Consider the following 20,488-nt stretch of genomic DNA (forward strand, 5'->3'; position numbering starts at 1 on the left):
GTGTTTTTTTTTTATGTATGTTGATCACCAAAAAAATATTTCTCTCAAAATGAAGTTAAAGTGAGAAGGTGCATAAGGAAATTCAAGAGAAAGATGGTGGAACTTTAGTACTAGCCAATTTCTTCATTTTCTTGTTTTGTCAATTTTGTTGATAATTATATAAAATATCGTCCCTTTTCAAAATTCATATAAGAAATTTTTTATAGAAACTTGAAGTACTTATAAGACCACGACATTTGGAATTTTTCAAAAATACGTTTTAGAAAAATCACAATAAATCCTGCACTTCACACTAGCAAAACTGTTTTTTTTTTCCAGGTTCCGATTTCTTCTTTGCTGAAATTCGACCAGGTTAACTTGTTATTTTCTAAAATCTCAAAGAATACCATAGAAAGAAAAAATCCTAATATTTCTAAATTGACCTATCCCACCTCCACACGATTTTTATTCAAATTTATAGAATATTTTCAAAAATAGAAATCTAGGATGACAGTTTCTTGAAAATGACAGTTTCAAATAAATAAGTTTTATTTTATTAAAAATATTAAATAAACTTTAAAATCTGAGTTTTTTATACACATGACTTCAAAATGTTTCTAAAGTCTAATTTAAATATAAAAACGTTATTTTGTTTTCAAATAATTAATTTATAATTTAATTTCACTTCAAGGTCTCAAAAAGGAGCAGGTTTTAAAGAAAAATTATTTATAAATTATCTACTTCTGAGTTTGAACTCATTTTTTAACACGATGAAGAAAACACTTATATCTTTCCAAAAAAGTATTAAACTCTCAAATACGAGTTCGGGAGGTCATGGTATCAAATTTAAATGTCAACGAGATGTAATTTTCTCAACAGTTTTTTAAAGAAAACTAGTTTTCTCTTATAAAATTCGATTTACCCAAAATAAATTCTTATTTTTCTTAGATAACAGATTATGTAAGTATAAATACTCCAAACTATTCACCACTTCATTATACTTACCTAAAATTTGATTTAGGCTAAGTTAAGTAAAATGGAAAATTCTAAAATAAATCTAAATCTAAGTTTTATTTACTTAGGTCTCTACTTTCCAAACATCCAAAGCGAAGAAATATGAAGACTAGTCAAGGCAACACAGTTCAAGGCGAAGGGATCAAGACTTGAAGCTGCTCATTAGATAGGAATTATGATTATTGTAACATTTGTTATACTTATGGCACTTGTAAACTAAAGTTCCACCATCAAAGTAATAAAACAACAAAAGAATTATCTTATGCACACTTCTTAATAATAAATTATCCGAGTGTTTTTTTTATTAAATTGGTTAAATCACTTTGCATGCTTGATCCATACATCATTTCGCATTTGCATGAGATAAACCTAGTGACTTATGGTTTATGACCTTGAATCGAATAACTGGGTCAAATTGGAAATTTAGTCATATAGGAATGTGGAGTGGTTCACCTACCTATAAATATATTAGCATCAAATCTTGTTACCCATAGTGAATCACTCTCAGTCTAGTATGACATGATTTCTATTATGAAACTATTATTCGATTCTAGGCCATATCAGGTGTCCCAACTTATTTGGTCAATTTCATAAACCCCAAACACACTACCTCAAAACCCACTCAAACAGTACATTACTATCCATCCTCAATAGAGTGAAGTTCAACCCAAAATAAGTAAGTTACAAAGTCCAAAATAACTTTCTTTTCAGAAACAAATCAATCCAAAAGTCGTCAATCGGGACGCGTTTTATCGTTGAGTTGTCTTTCACATAAGACTTTTATGGTGTCACTAATCGGGGTGATTTCCACAACCTTAATGGAGTGATTTGATTCCCAAAAGCGAGTCAGTTAAAGAATTATTACCAACCTTATTTTGAGTTATCCAACACTCTCTTTCCCTTCACCCGTTGGAATTGACCACATAGGAAGGGACACTTGTCAAAACTACGTAGGGTTTTGATCCGGGAGTGGATTCAAATCCCACAATGAACGGTACGTAGGGCAACTTTAATGCTCAAACCCACCATACATCACCAGATTTATCTCATCATGTATTATATCATATTGCATCCGAGTGTGTTTTACTACTTGCAAATTATGTGACAGTATGCATTAAATTAATAACATTGTGAATGATCATAACCAATTATTGTAGAAAAATAGGGACAACATATTAGTAGGAGCCTGTCTTAGAACAGAGGGAGAGACGAGTTTCAGACGTTCGATCTTCCTAACTTATACCCCGGACCTTAATCTTTGATTTCAAAAGACAAGATTTCATAGGACAAAAGCCTTTTATTTTATGGAGCCATCATTGTTTTATTTATTTTTATTAAATAATTATTTTCCCCTTGAAAATGATGATTTCAAAAATCCGGTCCCTATCGGATAAAATAGGGTGGCGACTCCAAACTTTTAAACATTACAAGCCTAACCGTAGGCTAATGTGGGATTATGACCGTAATCTAGGACAGTCGAGAATCGGGTCCCACAGGCTGGCGACTCCACTGGGGATATTTTTATTTTTATTTAAAAAATAAACCTTGAGGTATAGACCCAAAAATATGTTTTACCCTTTTAGAAAACAAACAACTATCCTAATTGGTTATGATCATTCACATGAAATGTTTAAATTTTCGTATGAATCATGTTTATGTGAAATTATGTGTGTTTGGGTTTGCTTATATGAAATTCGGTCCGCACACACGCACTGGTACTATCATAACCTAGGCCCTGACCTGCTAATTTGTGGGGTTCAGGGAGTTTAGACAATTATAATGAATTTAAGGACGTAAACCTGTATCCGTGCGTTATTTACAACCGGCTATGCATGACCGTCCAACCCCGTATGGGGCCACTCGAACAACTATTTCCATAATTGAACAAACCCTTGTGGTTAACGTGTTAGGACACATGGACTAACGCATGCTTGCTTTTTATTTATGTTGTTAATTGTCTGTCCTAACTAATTTAATTCACGTGCTTTTATTTGTTTCTTTATATATTCGCTTTGACTTTTCCTTTTAACTTTTTCTTTTTTCGCCCTTTAAAATTTGGTTTGTAATATCTTCAAAAAAGAAAAAACCTTTTTCCTAGTCTAATTGATCGCGTTTTATTGTCAAAATCATTTCGACTTTTCATAAAGAAATTTCCCTTCAAAAACAAAAGCGAACAAAGAATTTCTCGCCCTCACAATGTCGTGATTAATTCTTAATCACTATTCAAAGTTTCTCATGAACCAAGTAAAAAATCAATCCCAAAATTCAGTTGACTTCAAACATAAAAACCCCATAAAAATCTCCATAAAATGCGAATGATTCTAATGCTCCAAAACCAAATCGGATCTTTTTAAAGAATTTTTGTTTACGGAATGACTCTCTTGTTTTTGAAACCAGATTTTTCTGGAAACTTATACTTCACTTTATTGTTGACCAATTTTCTATGATGGTTTTCAAAAGAGGAATCATTTTCTCAAAATGGACTTATAATATCACCAAGATACTTTTTCATTTCCCGCCATTTTTACTTCGTTTTATTAAACTTCCAGTAACAATACTAATATCATTCTTGTTTGAAATGACAGGTACTTCACTTATACTGGATCAAGCTCTTAAAACAATATGAGTTCCGCAAAGCCAAGATACAAAGCTGGAAGTAAGAGAGGCCGCTTGAGGTCAATAAGTCAGATTTATTCCGAAAAGAGTGAACCTTTAGCTGTTATATACCACCGGCTGAAGTTGCAAGGATCCCTTGAGCCAAGACATCTCAATTATTCCATGCCTTCTCCCGCAGCGGACATGGCAAAGTATTGCAATTACTGCCATGACTATGGACACAATATAGAATCCTGTTCGGATACAAGACATGCTATACAACAACTTATTGACGACGGAAAAATTCCAGTTCCAATGGCTTGGATTCCCCCTACCATATCATTCAACGATGCAGATTTGCCGGAGGTCATTAATCACAATCAGCCTTTATGCATCACCTTGGGATACGCTTGTTATTTAATCTCAGGTATCTGGATTGATAGTGGGTCAGCTTTCAATGTTTGTTCAAAAGGAGTTTTGAATGAAGTGGGGCACGGAAACACACCTTTAGGACATTCCGAGAAGATTTTAATGGCATACGATAACATCCCAAGAAAGTCAATTGGGACCATCACTTTGAAATTGGGGCACAAGAGTTGGGAATGTGATGTGGAATTTCAGGTGGTCGAAGCTCCTATATAGTTTCCCTTTCTACTGGGGAGACCGTGGCTTCATGACACACGAGCTATTGCCTCTACCCTTCATCAGAAAGTGAAAATCCCAACACCAAGGGGAATAATGACCATCCATGGGGACATGGTTGTTCCAAAAGTATCGTTAGTGTCTTGCAACATGATTGGTTCTGGAAAAGGTTCAACCTCCGAACGTGCTCCACCTAGGTTAGGAAAAAATGATGATAAGGCATCATTATGGGACTTAATATCAAAGTCTCAAATGCATCAAGAAGCCTTCATCAACTACCTCAAGAGGACTGCGATTGACATCACGACCCCAGCCAAGGACCTGATGAAAATGTTCAAACTCGATTGGCAACTTGTCATGAAAGATTTGGTTCAAAAGGACTTCCTAGAAGACACATTAGAGCTTACAATGATCTGTGACGACAAGGAGTACCCCACGGTGTTTTGGTGGAGGGAGGATGTTGTTAGGTTATGATACATATGACAATTCATAAATCATGCGGAAAAACCATAAAGCCAGGAAAACATATTATTTACACATAATCATTTAGCATAGTTTAGATGCATACTCTTTGTTGCGTGCCTTCCCTAGCTGCGCCCGAACCGAACAAGAACAAGTCTTTAGGACTCCAAGTGTCGTCCCTCCGTAGATAGTCCACAGCACGTCCGGATCCGCCTTAAGATTGACCAACTAGAATCGCCCTTAAGGTACTATTATTTTCGGCACTTTATAGGCAAATGTGTGACTGAATTTTCTCTCAAAAACTCACTTTGAATACTTTTAAACTTGTTATAAATTGTGAGCCCTAGCCTCATATTTATAGGGGTATGGAAAGGGAATCGTAATCCTATTCAGATACAAATTAATTAAACCTAGAATCCTACAAGAACTCTAATTTAATTAATTTATCAAATAGAATTAGGAATTTAATCATTAACCGAACTCTGCATGTTTTAGGAAACGTGCACGAACACAAACACTTGCACACACACGCACGGCTGCCTCGATGGGCCCCATGCGTGCGCGCGAGCAGCAGCCCACGCAGCGCCCGCGCGCGCTGCGCGCTGCGCGTGCTGTGCGTGCTGTGCGCGCTGCGCAGCCTGCTGGGCCTGGCCTTGCGCTGGGCCTGGCGTGGCTGTTTGTGCGGCGCGCTTGGCTTGCTGGGCGATGGCCTGGCTTCGTGCTGGGCCTCGTCCGGCAGGCCTCGTCCGATGCTTATTCGTACGATGCGCTTCCGATTAAATTTTCCGATTCCGGAATTCATTTCCGATACGAACAATATTTAATATTTCCGATTTCGGAATTAATTTCCGTTTCGAACAAATATTTAATATTTCCGTTTCCGGAATTATTTTCCGATTCCGGTAATATTTCCGATTCTGACAATATTTCCGTTTCCGGCAATATTTCCGATTCTGGCAATATTTCCATTTCCGATAATATTTTCCGATACGTACCATGTTTCCGTTTCCGGCAACATCTACGACTTGGATAATATTTATATTTCCGATACGATCCATATTTCCGTTTCCGGCAATATCATCGTTTCCGGAGTATTCATTTCTTGCCTGTGACGATCTTAGCTCCCACTGAAACCAAGATCCGTCGGTTCCGAATATTCATAGATGGAGTATTTAATGCCATTAAATACTTGATCCGTTTACGTACTATTTGTGTGACCCTACGGGTTCAGTCAAGAGTAAGCTGTGGATTAATATCATTAATTCCACTTGAACTGAAGCGGCCTCTAGCTAGGCATTCAACTCACTTGATCTCACTGAATTATTAACTTGTTAATTAATACTGAACCGCATTTATTAGACTTAACATAGAATGCATACTTGGACCAAGGGCATTATTTCCTTCAGATGTCCCATCAATGTATGCCCCTATAATACCTTCATTAAGTGGGGATATGGGCGAGAAGAACTTGGACCAGCAACATGTGAAGATCTTGGCGATGACTATACAAGTGGAGAAGTATGGGGTAAACTGAGCACTACTGTCGACTATAAGGGTATATCATTTACCACATAATTCATAGTCGTCAATATCCCCTCACTCTTTGACATAAAGTTCGGCCAACCATGGATGTACAAAATCCATGCCATTTTCGTCACCCAGTCAGAGGGTTCATTATGGTCACTGTGTCCTCCTTTGTTTCCAGAAGACGATAGTCGATCTAAAGTTTCAAATAAGGCTAAGGTCTTTGAAGTCTCTACCATTACCCAGGAAGTTCCTTCAACAGAACAGGAGGTTGTGAATCTGGACCTTTTAATGTCATATGAGAACGTAGGGATAGAAGAAAAGACCATGATACCTGTAACTCTTGATCAACTGACTTACTTGGCCGATACGTACCCTTCCTATGTCAAAGCACCATTGGGATCTTCAGTCTCATGGATTGATCTCCGTAAAATTTCCCGAGAAGACCCGCATCGGAATAATACGTTAGACTTCACAAACGATGATTTGCCTCCACATCCATATCATAATCATGCATTGTACATAACCTTGTTACATAGCAGCGGCTACGTAGGCAATATTCTGGTTGATAATGGATCGGCGATCAACATAACTTCACGAGACTTCCTTTACGAAATAGGTTATGAGGAAAATCAAATAACTCATTACTCGGGCTTGTCTTTTGGTTTTGATAATACTCCAAGGGAGATAACAGGAACCATATTATTAATTTTGAAGTATGGACCAATCGTGTATGAGGTGAATTTCCATGTGATAGACTGCGAGACTTCATACAATCTCTTGTTGGGACGACCGTGGTTACATGAGAATCAGATGGCTGCATCAACATTGCATCAGAAAGTTAGAGGAATGTTACGTTTCCCATTAGGGGGATACGTGATCCCGGGAGATGTAAGAGATGGAACGACCCAATATGCCAATACAAGTCAGTTTGGGGAGATGAATCTCGTTGAAAACGAAGAAGGTTACTTTCCTAACAATGAGATCAAAAGATGGCCAACACCGGTAATGAAGCTAACCCGCATGTACTGGCCCGTTTCGGAGTCAGAACGTGACCATCCAACTTGGATACTAGATAAAATCAAGGCACGAATGCTGCGTGAACGACTTGGATGGCTTTACAATGAGGAACATGCGGTACAATGTGAAGGAATAATGACATCGGCTAATAAGGTGGCTTTTATTGTGTCAATTATGGAGCCTCACATTTTCGTACGCAAGATTGATCCGTGACGTTAGCTTCGTGTCAGTTGATATGCAAAGCCTGGGCATCATTGATCCTAGATCGAGAAGACAACCACTTGTATGTTGCCAAGCGCCAGGAAGATTGGGAGCAACGTCTGGAGACCGGAGAATTTGTTACTTGGCGTTACGATTAAAGATCACATGCCTCATCCAGTTCAAGACGCTTCATCATTACTCATCTGTAGCCTATGCATTGCGTTTTTTTATTTTTTCCTCTGTTAAAAAAATATAAAAGTTTTGGAACTACGTGCGACTTGATCTCCTCTTTTATTTTTCATTAATTCAAAACAAAAAACAAAAATTCAAAAAAAAAAACAAAAACCATCATCATGTATGTTTGCATCATTTCACACCACTTTTGTAAAGGGGTACGTAGGCAGCTCACTTTGAGTTCAGTCGCAAAATAAATATTTTCTTTCTTTATCGTTATTCTTGGAACTACGTTGGGTCTGATTCCCTGTAAACACTTTTACACCATCAAGCACCCATGCACCCAGGGATACGTAGGCAGCCTTCAGGCACGACCCCTATATTTAACAATTTTTCTTTGATATTTCAAGGTACGCAGGTAATCAAGCATCTAAACCGGTGTCACCACTATTTAAGCAGGGACACATGCCCTATTTCTTTATTTTCTTTCTTTACTTCATCATTCTATACTTTTGTATGGCGGGAAATGGAAAAGTAAAAGAGGTGATAGTTATCTTTGAGAATTTGGTCTTGCAAAATAATAAATAACTAATCTTTCAAATAACTTATTTTTCTTCATTCCCTCTCCACTTCGCAAAAATAGTTTTCAAATTTGTTGAAAATCCTTAATTTTTGAATTTAACCCCCAAATTATACCAAAACCATGAAAAAGTTCTAATTTGTGCTTGAACAAACCAACCACGATAAGTAAAATACCCTTTCAACCAACATACACAAAATCTTTTTATTTATTTATTTACTTCCAAAGTACGATCACAACAAGTTTAAAATGTACAATTTTCAATACTGGGCGAGTAATATCTCGGGAGTCGGGGGAACTTCGAACTCCTCTGAATGACCCCATGGAAACCTTTGGCAAAAGTCTACGATAAGCATAGCCCCTTTGAGCTTTTCCTGTGGAAGATGGCGGATACTGACTTCCCACCCAGGAAACCGCATTAATTGCATTATACCGCATGATTCGCGCTCGGGAGCAATTGTGGAGATGTCTAGCTTAGCCAAGGCTAAAGTCTGGAGTTCGACGTCCACCAACACTTCCAACTGTTTCACTTGCAGCATTCTAGCTTTCTTCAAGCCCCTTTGCAAAATAGATAAAACAAAAGAGGAGAGGCTTTGCCCTTGAACCTTAGAAGCAAAACCGGCCACCCAATTTTGTCTTGTGTCCCACACTATAAACCCACCCCTACATTTATATGATCCATCAGACATGACAACAAAAGAAAGGGTATGTGGTTTAGAACGTTGCCAATGGCCAGAAGACGAAGCTTTAGTCAACCTTTCTACTAATATAAAAAGACCCTTTTGACTTATTGACCATAAAGTCTCAGGAATGGAAAATGAGGAAAGCCTAGAAGGAGGAACCTTCCAAAGGAAGTCTTCTTTAGAACTTTGGTAACTAGAAGGACCACCCATCGCCATTTGTAAACGATCAAGTGATGAAAATTCAAATAGACTCAACCATGGACGATTAGCCGTGCTTTGGCGCGGAGCCTGCCTCTCATGTACTAGAATTCTTGTGGGGATAGCATGTGGTGAAACATAGACCGATAAAGTGATTGACTCTGCAACCAATTGCGTCACAGAAAAGAAACAATTATCGTTCCAAAAAAATAACATGGGTGGAAATGAACCAGACCCAGGGAGGATACCAAAGGTCTTAATACCCAAGCCCCTAGCCACTTCTTCACCGGTCTTCAAGTCAGAAAGAAGTAATACGAAGCAAGTAGGTTGGTATATCTTAGATAATATGACAAGGTGACCAAGGAGACGAGACGTTGACTGATCCCTGACATCCCACATTAACAACCTAAGTGTACTATGGTTTGGAAGATTAAAGGACGAATTGGTTGATGGGCTAGAACTTTCTGTGCGATCATTCGAAAAAGGAAACTCTTGTTGGTTTATAGCGGCCAAAATAAAGTAAGACAAAATCAAGGGAAATTATAGACAAAGAGACATGGCGAATACCTTTAGAATCGGCCACAAACAAAAATAGGGAATTCGAAGGGTCACATATGCGGAAGAATTGAGAAAAATTACCCACTAAAACAGGCCTTACCAAGGGAGTAGGAGAAGTAGTAGTAGGAAGAATTTGGTTTGAAAACCCTGTAGAGGAATCAACGACAAGCCGGTCCTCTAAGGACATGGAAGCAAGAATCGCCTCGCGCCCTCTATCTCGTATTTCCTAAAGGGAAGAAGTAGGATTCTCAGAGAAGAATTGGATCAACTCTCGCACGTTGGAGGACGAAGAAGCTTCAAACGGAGTATTAAGATCCATGTCGTTCTTTAAAGGAAATGATCTTTACAAGAAAAGGATTTTTTTCTTTGCTTTATTTCATGGGCTTGAAGTGAAATCGAGTCTAAGTTTATATAGACCAACAACCATGAGGGTTCCACCTATGGCGTGTTACAAAACTCGAGACGCATAGGATCATAAAGAATCTGAAAATTGCGACATACACAATCCTTTAAACTTCTCAAACAAGCCTAAATACCCGTAAAATCTTAAGGGTGCAATAAAAGTTTTTTTAAATAAGTCACATCAATAAAACACAAAGTTCCAAATCTCTCGAAATCTATTCAAAAACCGGCTTTCATCTCCTTAAGAATAAAAATAAAATCAATATCATTATGTATATCCGATGATTATTTTTCATTTTATTTTATTTTTCATCTATTTTTACTTTCCACTTTAAACATCATATTCAAGTGAGTACTTACAATGGCTATTTTTGTTTTTCTGACAGGAGTTGCACCTGGACCCGTGCTGGATCTAGGCTCATTCGCCGCACCTCATTCTATAGCAAGAGATCTCTATCTGCAGAATTTTCTCCTTGCCCTACATCGGCAATATTCTCGTCCCCTAGTTGTAGCAATATGGCTCAGACTCCCGACAATGATCAACAGAATTCAAGCCTCCATCCGGATCCTTTATCTGAGCAGACTGTGGTTAATTTCATAAGGGATGATGCAGACTCCCGACAAGGGATGATGCAGTCCATAATGGATCGCCAAAACACCGTTGAGCAGACTGTGGTTAATTTCATAAGACAGATGGTGCAAGCTCACCCACCAGCTCCTGACTCAGAGGTCGCCTCACCATTTCATCTTGAGCAAGGTAATCATGACAACGAACTCCCGACCAAACTCGAAGAGGATATTGCTAAGTTGAAAGAAGTATTGAAAGGCATGACTCAAGCTGAGCCATGGATGGATATCCACGGGTTAACTCTTTTTCCCAAGGCGCGCCTTCCTATTGGGTTCAAGATGCCTGTCCTCGCACTGTTCGATGGAACAAGAAGTCCCACCAATTTCTTAAAACTTTACGTTGGTGCTATGAGTCCATGGGGAGTGGAAGAGCCATTGATGGCTCAATTATTTCAGCAATATTTGGATGGACCTGCCTCACATTGGTTTCTGAACTTAGAGAACTCGAAGAAGTCAACTTGGGCTGATATTGTGAGAGAATTTTCAAACCAGTATAAGTACAATGAGGAGATTGATGTCACAAGAAGGGATTTGGAGATCACAGCTCAAAATGCAAATGAAACATTCTCATCTTTCATCACAAGGTGGAGAAATAAAGCGGCAAAAATGATAAATAGGCCGAATGAAGAGGAGAAGTTGCAAATGATTGTCAAGAACCTCCTCCCGGTATACCAGAAACAAATGGCTTATCAATATTTCTCATCGTTCAGGGCCTTGATTTCAACCGGATCTTTGATTGAAGATGCCATAAAAAAGTGAGATATTAAAAGAGAAGAGTTTAACAATAATACTTCGTACAACCCGAGATACGGAGGCAATAAGAAGGTTGTTAACAACGATGCATCTCCTTCAAAACCAACGAATATGATCCATAACATCGGTACAGCATCTGCGTTTCAACTTCGACCTCAACGAAATTTCACCCCTTTGAACAAGAGTTACGCCCAAGCCTTCTCAAAGCTTAAAAAGGCCAACCTCGTCCAACCCTTGAACCCGAGGGGACCACCAAGGACTCCATCCCCCAGCTATAACCCAAACAAGAACTGTGAATATCACCAGGGGTAGGGACATGACATTGAAAGTTGCGCGGCTTTCTAGCATCGTGTACAGGTTTTGATAGATGAGGGAAAGCTTTCTGTTGGAACCTCATCCAATAAAGCCAAAAATTCTCAACCAAACATCACATATAATCCCCTCCCGAATCACAAGTCATCTGTTTCCATAAACATGATTTCCACCACTATCGATGAATTCGACCCAACCGCGCTGATCACTAGAGATGGTCCCTGTGTGTATGAGACACTTTTGTCTGAAAATTATAAATGTATAATGTATGATTTCTCGACCAAGGAAAAGGTTAAAATAACACCATGCAAACATCTCAGCTTCACCCTCAGCAAAGATCCCTTTAGTGACATGTGTGGAACGCTGGAGTATGATGGAGCATTTTTCATTTTAGAATGTGATGAAGATGAAGATTAAGATTCCACTTTTGCTATAACTATTGTTGAAAATAATAGCGGGGTCCATTCCACCACACCGAACGACTACGGGCGTCCTATATGCCTTGATGATCTCAGCGATGATGAGGTAGTAGAAGTGAGTCATTTGACCCGAGCAGGACGTCACTTCAAACCTCCTTCTCTGGAAGATGACAACCCATTAGAGGCTTTACGGAAGAAATATAAGGGAAAAGAGTTAATGGCCGAAGAAGACGGTGCAGGGGATGATGCTATCAAGCGCATGAATGAGGTCAAAGCGAATATTTCTATATGGAATTTACTCTGGCATTCGGGACCCCACAGAACCGCCGTGATTAAACACCTAGAGGAAGCTTCGATTAATCCTTCCATTACCCCAGATTAGATTGTAGGACTCATCCATGGTGTGGACCGCACTCTTATGTTCACAGATGATGATCTGCCCGAGAATCCTAATCATAACAACTCTTTGCATATCACAGTAAGATGTAATGGATGGAATATACAGAAAGTATTGGTCGACAATGGGTCTGCTCAATGTGTGTCCTTATCGACTCCTAGCTAAACTTGGGCACTCTAAAACCGATTTATCACTGTCAAGCCAGATAGTCCGTACATACGACAATGCAAAACGAGAAGTGTTGGGTTGCATAGATTTATTCATTGAGTGTGGTCCTGTGGTCAGGGAAGTGAACTTCATGGTTATTGACATTCAAGCATGTTTCAATCTGCTGCTAGGACGACCTTGGTTACATGACAATAAGGCGGTGGCTTCAACCTTACATCAAAAGGTGAAATTACTTACATATCATGGAGTAGTCACTATCCAGGGTGATTTGGCAGATGCAAATATTTTTTCTGTCGAAAAATCCGTGCTCCAGCTAGATGAGGAAGAAGGGACTCGTTTGGATGGATTCAATATATATTGCATTCGCACTGACTCTGATCATGGGCGGATAGATATCTCTGGCGATGAGAATATGCACAATGAAACAGAAGATCCAGATGAAGACCCAGAAGAAGATGAGGAAGGACCAGCGCATAATGAAACGGATGAAGAGGAAGTAAGAACTCTAGACACTGGGATAAACAACGAGCAACCAGAACAACTGGGTGAATCTTGGAATAGTAGCAATTCTCATGAAGATAGCATCGAAGGCTGTCATGACGGATCAAAAGATGACGACTATGATCTAGATCTCAATGTTACGAGTTCCTGTTTTAAAATCCGCAAAAAAGCATTAGTCTCATTCCCAGAGTACAGATATGATGCCCGATATCAAGAGCTTCCGGTATTGGAAAAAACTGATGGAACTGATAATCCAATAATACATTTTTACAAGTTTGCCAATGTTTTAATTCCTTTGGCCATTCCGGAAGAACATCTCCCTAAGTTGTTTGATCGTAGTTTAAGAGGATCAGCGTTGTCATGGTACTACACTCTAAACCCGCTTATTAGACAAGAATTGGAAAAGGTGGCACAAGCTTTCGTTGATTGGTCTCGCGAGTTCAGGCAGACAGATACTGAGAAACACGCGTTGATTGCAACGAGACAGACAAATAACGAGACATTTTCTCTTTTCTGCTCTAGATGTTCCCAGAAAAGATCTAAACTCCGGCACCCCATTACTGATAGAGAGTTCATGTTGATACTCTTAAGGAACCTTAATGATTACTATTATCGTCGCATGGTCACGATAAGATATGGTGATCTCAGTCATATGGAACAACACAGCTTTGATATTGACAGTTACAAGCTACTTGACGAAAGACCAAAGGTGAACCCGTATACAGAGTCGTCAATCAAAAGTGTGTTTGCTCAAACTGATAAACCTTTAAGTGTGGTGTGTAGCCGGTTACGCAAACAAGGAGTTCTCCGAATAAAAGGATATGTGCATGCCTTACCTCCACTTGAAACGAATATGGAGAAATATTGTGATTATTGCAATCAATATGGTCACATAATTAATTTATGTTATGATCTCCGGTGTGAAATTCAAGACCTCATTGATCGTGGAATTATTGATTCTATGCATGCAAGACCCAGACAAAGGGAGATTAACTCTCAACTTACAAGACCTAGACGAAGAGAAACCCACTTCCAACCTCTTTCATCACGACGTTGGTCGTCTCCGTCAGAAATTTTTCGAGGACTCCTTGACAAAGGAATTATAAACCACTTCCTCGTCGCCTAGGAGCTGACCCCATCGGACCTGATCTCCATAAATATTGCCAATATCATCAACTCCATGGGCATGACATTGGAAAATGCCACGCTCCTTGTCTGCGCATCAACCGGATTACTAAAATATCACACCTTAGTCATAAAGAATCAGTATCCATAAATGTTTTGTCAACTTGTTCAAATGAAGACGATCCCATTGAGCTTGTGACACGTGAACCAATCAGTGAAAAGATGGGACGACTAACTTTGGCAGAATCGAGGGATCCTCCACCCCAATATTTCAGACCGGTTAACCAGTGTAAGCCCATTTGGACGGATGACGAGAACTTAGCCGTGAATAGCAACAACGAAGAGGCGCCCGCAAATATTGTATCCTCCATCCAATCAATTATGGAACCACATATCTTCCTGAATAGAATTGACAAAGGCACTAAGAAGGCATGTGCTCAGGTCTGCAAAATATGGGCGAAATGGTTATACTCTCTTGAATTCGATGGATACAAAGAGAAGGTCGGCGAAAGTTCATCTAAGGTCTAAGACACTAGGGAAGGCAAGGAAGGAATACTGTCATGCGTTTCCTTTTTGAAGGAAGCTAAGGCGTTGTAATAAAACCAAAAAAAAAGAAAAAACAACAAAAGCCAAAAAACACAAAAACCGTTATCCCCCATTTTGAGAACTACGTGCAGCTTGATCCCCTAAAATCCCTCATTTCAAACACCCTTCATATTTTTTTGTTATTTCCTTTTACACTTCCCACCTATATCGCTGGGGGTACGTAGGCAACTCAAATTATGAGTTCAGCTGCTTAAATAAACCAAAACAATATTCCTTTTTAGTACAGAACTACGACGGGTTTGATTCTCTGCTTATCACATGCACAAATACTTATAAGACTTTCTTCAAAATGACTACACACGTGGAGATATGTAGGCAACCTTCGGGTGCGACCCTAAATAGCTAACAATTTTTTCTTTCAACAGGAAGATAGCCTCTATCAAAGATCTTAAGATACGTGAGAACTCTACTTGACTCACAGGGGCATGTTAGCACAAACAACATGAGTGCATAATCCTATCACGAAACACACGTTCAATACGGAAGAAATGTGTAAAAGGGATACAGGCCCTACTCTTTTATTTTATTTTATTTTCCTTGTTATTGATGTTAGGAGTAAAAAGTAATCATTCGGATACCATAAGTGGAATGGAGATGAACGCCAAAAAACAGCAAAACGACATGTTACTATCCAATAAATAAAAGAAACAATTGTGATCCTCTAACAATCACCTATCTAATCTAACAGAGTCAAATTCCAACAATCTTTCTGGTTCCGTAAAAGGGAAAACTATTTGTATTTTTTTCTTTTCAAAAGTATGACCTTATTTTAAAAGTCAAATTTTCAAAGCAATAAGTCGTGTACTTTCGCTTCCTGCATTCACATTCTTTTATTATTATTTCTATTTTTCTTTTTTCTCTCTTCTTTCTCTCATGAATTTGACCTTGGGTATCCTGTGTTTAGGTGAAAACCTTGAAGTGCATAACACCTTGAGTCGAAGCCTCAATTCCTCGCTAAATGGCATACCACCCTCTACACCCAAATATTTCAAGCCAAGACCCAAAAACAAATACCTTTCAACCCCTCACCAAAGGCCTTCAATTAATGATGAAGATGGGATATATCCCAGGCGAAGGTTTAGGTCGTGACGGCAAAGGCATGAAACATCCAATCCCCATTATTGAGAAGCGAAATCGCTATGGTTTGGGATATGATCCAAGCAAGGACCTCCGCGTCATTAAGAAACCATCCCTCACTTTGAATGGACAATTTTTATTACAACACGATACCGAGCCCTACTACGAATTTCCTGAACCATGGTATGACCCAATTAAGAAGCAGAGACTCCCAAGACTAGAAATCTTCTTTGCTGAAGCTAGAGATGAAGAATTAATCAAAAAATGGTTATACAAGGAGCCTAGGCCTAAAGAGAACATTGATTGGATCGAATATTTGAAGCAAGGAGTTTTGAGACAATTATTTACGAACTTTGGAAATGAAGGAAATCTTGATCCAATGGCGCTTACTCTACCGGTTAATGCAAGGATTGAGCGCGAAGGCAATGTCCACCTCAAGAACAAAGAAGCTTACATTCCACCCATTTTAGGTGATCCAACCCCCGAACATATTTCAAATCCACACCTTACCCACTCCTCCACCTCGGAAGGTTACGAAACCGATAGTACATCCTCTAGCCAATCATCCCTTCACACCAAGTCTGATTATTCTGAAAATGAAGACCTTGAGTGTGTTAATAAACCTAAATATATTTGCATGCAAGAAGTTAATTTTGATCATAATGCATTATCTGATAATGAATCTTTCGATGAGCCTAAGTCATGCATGATGCCCATTGAAGAGTCAATAGTTGTAAATATTGGCACTGATAGTAGTGTAAAAGAAGTTAAAATAGGATCCTAACTTTCCCCTGAGGAACAAAATGCATTCATTGCATTGCTTAGGGAGTACGTAGATGTATTTGCATGGTTATATGCAGATATGCCAGGTGTTGACCGTAACATTGCCGAACATCGCATTCCTCTTTATCCCAACAGCAAGCCGAAGCAACAAAAGCTCCGAAGAATGAAACAAGAAGTTAGTCTAAAAGTCAAAGAAGAAATCCAGAAAAAACTCGACGCCAATTTCATCAAACCCATCAAACACCTTGAATGGTTGGCTAACGTAGTGGTAGTTCCCAAAAAAGACGGAAGGGTCAGAGTATGCATCGACTTCAGGGATCTGAACGCTGCATCACCAAAAGATTACTTCCATTTACCTCACATTGATATACTGGTGGATAGTACCGCGGGGCACGCCATGTTCTCATTTATGGACGAATTCTCGGGCTATAATCAAATACTTATGGCAGTAGACGATATGCCAAAGACGTCATTTATCACCCCATGGGGAACATTCTGTTACCAAGCAATGCCATTTGGTTTAAAAAACGCAGGGGCCACTTATCAACGAGCTGCAACAAAAATTCTACATGACCTTCTTCATGATACAGTTGAAGTATACGTGGATGATATGATTGTCAAAAGCCACGATCGAGGGGAGCACATAAATGCATTAAAATCATTTTTTGACAGGATCAGAAAATATAATTTAAGATTGAATCCTCAAAAATGCGTATTCGGAGTTACTTCTGGAAAACTTTTGGGCTTTATTGTCAGCAAAGATGGGATCAAGGTCGATTCCGATAAAGTGAAAGCCATTCAAGAGCTTCCTCCACCAAGAACGAAAAAAGAAATTCGGGGATTCCTAGGATGAATTCAATACATTAGTAGGTTCATATTGCAATTGAGCACTCGATGTGAACCAATTTTCAAGTTGTTGAGGAAAAATGTTCCAAAAAAATGGAATGAAGAATGTCAAGCTTCATTTGACTCAATGAAGGAATATCTCTCTAATCCTCCAGTGTTAATGCCACCCAAGCCGGGAGAGCCTTTGATTTTGTATCTCACAGTCACAGAAACTACCATGGGAACGTTATTGGCTCAATACCAAGAAGGCACCAAAAGAGAAATTGCCATCTACTACCTCAGCAAAAAGTTTTTGGATTATGAAACCAGATACAATCCTTTAGAAAAAGCTTGCATCTCCCTCATATATGCCACTAAGAAGCTACGACATTACCTACAGGCTCATACAACTTTTCTTATCTCAAGACTAGATCCTATCAAGTACATTTTTGAGAAACCAATTCTCACCGAGAGGTTCGCGAGATGGCATGCAATGCTTTCAGAATTTGATATTCAATGTGTAAACCAGAAATCTGTTAAAGGAAGGGCGATATATGAAGCATTGGCTGATGGACCAATCTCAGGAGATGAATTTGATGACGATTTTCCAGATGAACATTTACTCAACATTGGGATATCTAGGTGGAAAATGTACTTTGACGGAGCATCTAATAGAAGGGGCAATGGCGCGAGTGTTTTGCTCGTTGATCCTTATGGAATTCATATCCCTTTTGCTGTGAAACTGAGTTTTCCAACGACTAATAACACAGCAGAGTACGAAGCTTGCATTTATGGCGTTAAGGCAGCCTTAGCGGCAGGGGCAAAATACCTCACAGTATATGGAGATTCTAACCTCATCATGTCTCAAACAATTGGAGTATGGAGAGTCCGAGATGAGAGATTGCAGATGCATACCGAGTATCTCCAACAGTTCATTCCGTACTTCGAAGATATTGACTTCAAGCATGTTCCCCAAGAGAAAAACAGTTTTACGGATGCGCTAGCGAACTTAGCGGTAAATTTAACATGGGAAAACAACGTAAAAATTCGAGCCGTGACTATTGAGGAAAATGATTCACCGGTAATCGACTTTGAACATATGATTGCTGCATTGACTTTGCAAGATGATAAAGATGCATGGTATGCTGATATTAAAAAAATTCTAATCACCGGTTAATATCCTGAAGAGAGTCATAAGAAAGACCAATTGGCTATTCGGCGATTGGCAGCTCACTTTGTGATACTGAAAGATAGATTGTACCGCAAGGGTTTTGACGGTACTCTGCAATTGTGTATTGACGGAGAAAAAATACAAAAGATCATGGGAGAAATCCATGGTGGTGAATGCGGTCCACACATGAATGGCAGGATGCTAGCTCGAAAAATGTTGTGAGCAGGTTATTATTGGACCACTTTAGAAAGCGATTGTGTCCATTTTGTGAGGACTTGCTAGAAATGTCAATTTTTTGCAAATCTCAATCACATGCCACCTACCTCCTTACATAATCTCACTTCTCCATGGCCGTTTTCAAGTTGGGGTATAGATATCATCGGACAAATTTACCCAAAAGCCTCGAACGGGCACCAATACATTCTGGTTCCTATTGACTATTTCTCGAAATGGATTGAAGCAACGTCATATGCAAAGTTAGGGGCAAAGCAAGTCTCCAAGTTTGTGATCAACAACATCATATGTCGCTACGGAGTGCCTTTTGAAATCATTTCTGACAACGGCTCTCACTTCGAGGGGCCTTAAAAGAAACTCTTGAGAAATATAAGGTCAGACATCATCAGTCTCCCCCTTATCGCCCTTAGACCAATGGAGCAGTTGAAGCTGCCAACAAAACCATTCGAACGATAATTGCAATAATGACCGAGAAAACCCGAGAATGGCCTGAAAAATTGCCATATGCCCTTTGGGGGTATAGAACTTCTATTCGGACTCCAACAGGGACTACTCCGTATTCTCTAGCATATGGAATGGAACCTGTCCTTCCCCTGGAAATCGAAATTCAATCACTCCGGGTTATGAATGAAAGCGAGATATCCGAAGATCAATGGTTCAAGGTTCGATACGACGAGCTGGCCCTAGCAGATGAACGAAGATTGGAAGACCTAAACAACAACCAAATTTATCAGTGACGTATCGCACGAGCTTTCAATAAAAGAGTGCGAGATAGGGGCATTCAAGAAGGAGATTTGGTATTGAAAGAGAATCGGGCTCCAATACATGATCCTCGTGAGAAATTCAAGCCTAACTGGTCAGGCCCATTTCTGGTCAAACATATCACCTCACCAGGGGCAGTGAAACTGGTCGATCTTAACGACGACGAATTCCTCCATTTTACCAACCTTGACCAGCTTAAGAAATATTATGTCTAGTTTTTTGATGATCATATGATCCATGATGTATTCTAGTATGAGTAAGATAGCTTTCAGATATATTAATTAGGAAAAGTAAGCCTCGTAATATTCTGAACTACGCTTTGACCTGATTCCCTTATCATGGGACAAGTAGGCAATCCGTGTGGATTCGGTCAAAAATAAAGGTGAAATCCATTACATATTCACTTATCCTACTTTTTTAGGCTGAAAAGGCACTAGCCCAGCCATTAGAGAGAAGGCCAATGCATTAGTCAAGGGGCAATTAGCTCACATGATGTATGCCACTTAACTCTCAAGATCCGTTAGGCCAAAAAAAGAAGGGCATAAAAGGAGAGTAATAAAAAATAAATGAGAGAAAAGGCCTAAGCAATAAATTGATCATAAGAAAAGAATAGAGAGAAGCCCCAAAAAAAAATGTGGTACTTTGTGTGTGTGTGTGTATATATATATATATATATATATATATATATATATATAT

At 39.1% G+C, this 20,488-nt stretch overlaps 1 protein-coding gene across 1 annotated transcript; it reads left to right on the forward strand.

Annotated features, from left to right (window-relative positions):
* Nucleotides 1-17,773: 17,773 nt before the first annotated feature.
* Nucleotides 17,774-18,802, forward strand: LOC110801234 (uncharacterized). The gene has a single exon (XM_022006574.2). The coding sequence runs from the start codon at nt 17,774-17,776 to the stop codon at nt 18,800-18,802; it is 1,029 nt and encodes a 342-aa protein (XP_021862266.2).
* The last annotated feature ends 1,686 nt before the right edge of the window (nt 18,803-20,488 follow it).

The sequence above is a fragment of the Spinacia oleracea genome, chromosome 3, assembly GCF_020520425.1.
Source record: "Spinacia oleracea cultivar Varoflay chromosome 3, BTI_SOV_V1, whole genome shotgun sequence".
In the NCBI taxonomy this organism is placed as follows: domain Eukaryota; kingdom Viridiplantae; phylum Streptophyta; class Magnoliopsida; order Caryophyllales; family Amaranthaceae; genus Spinacia; species Spinacia oleracea.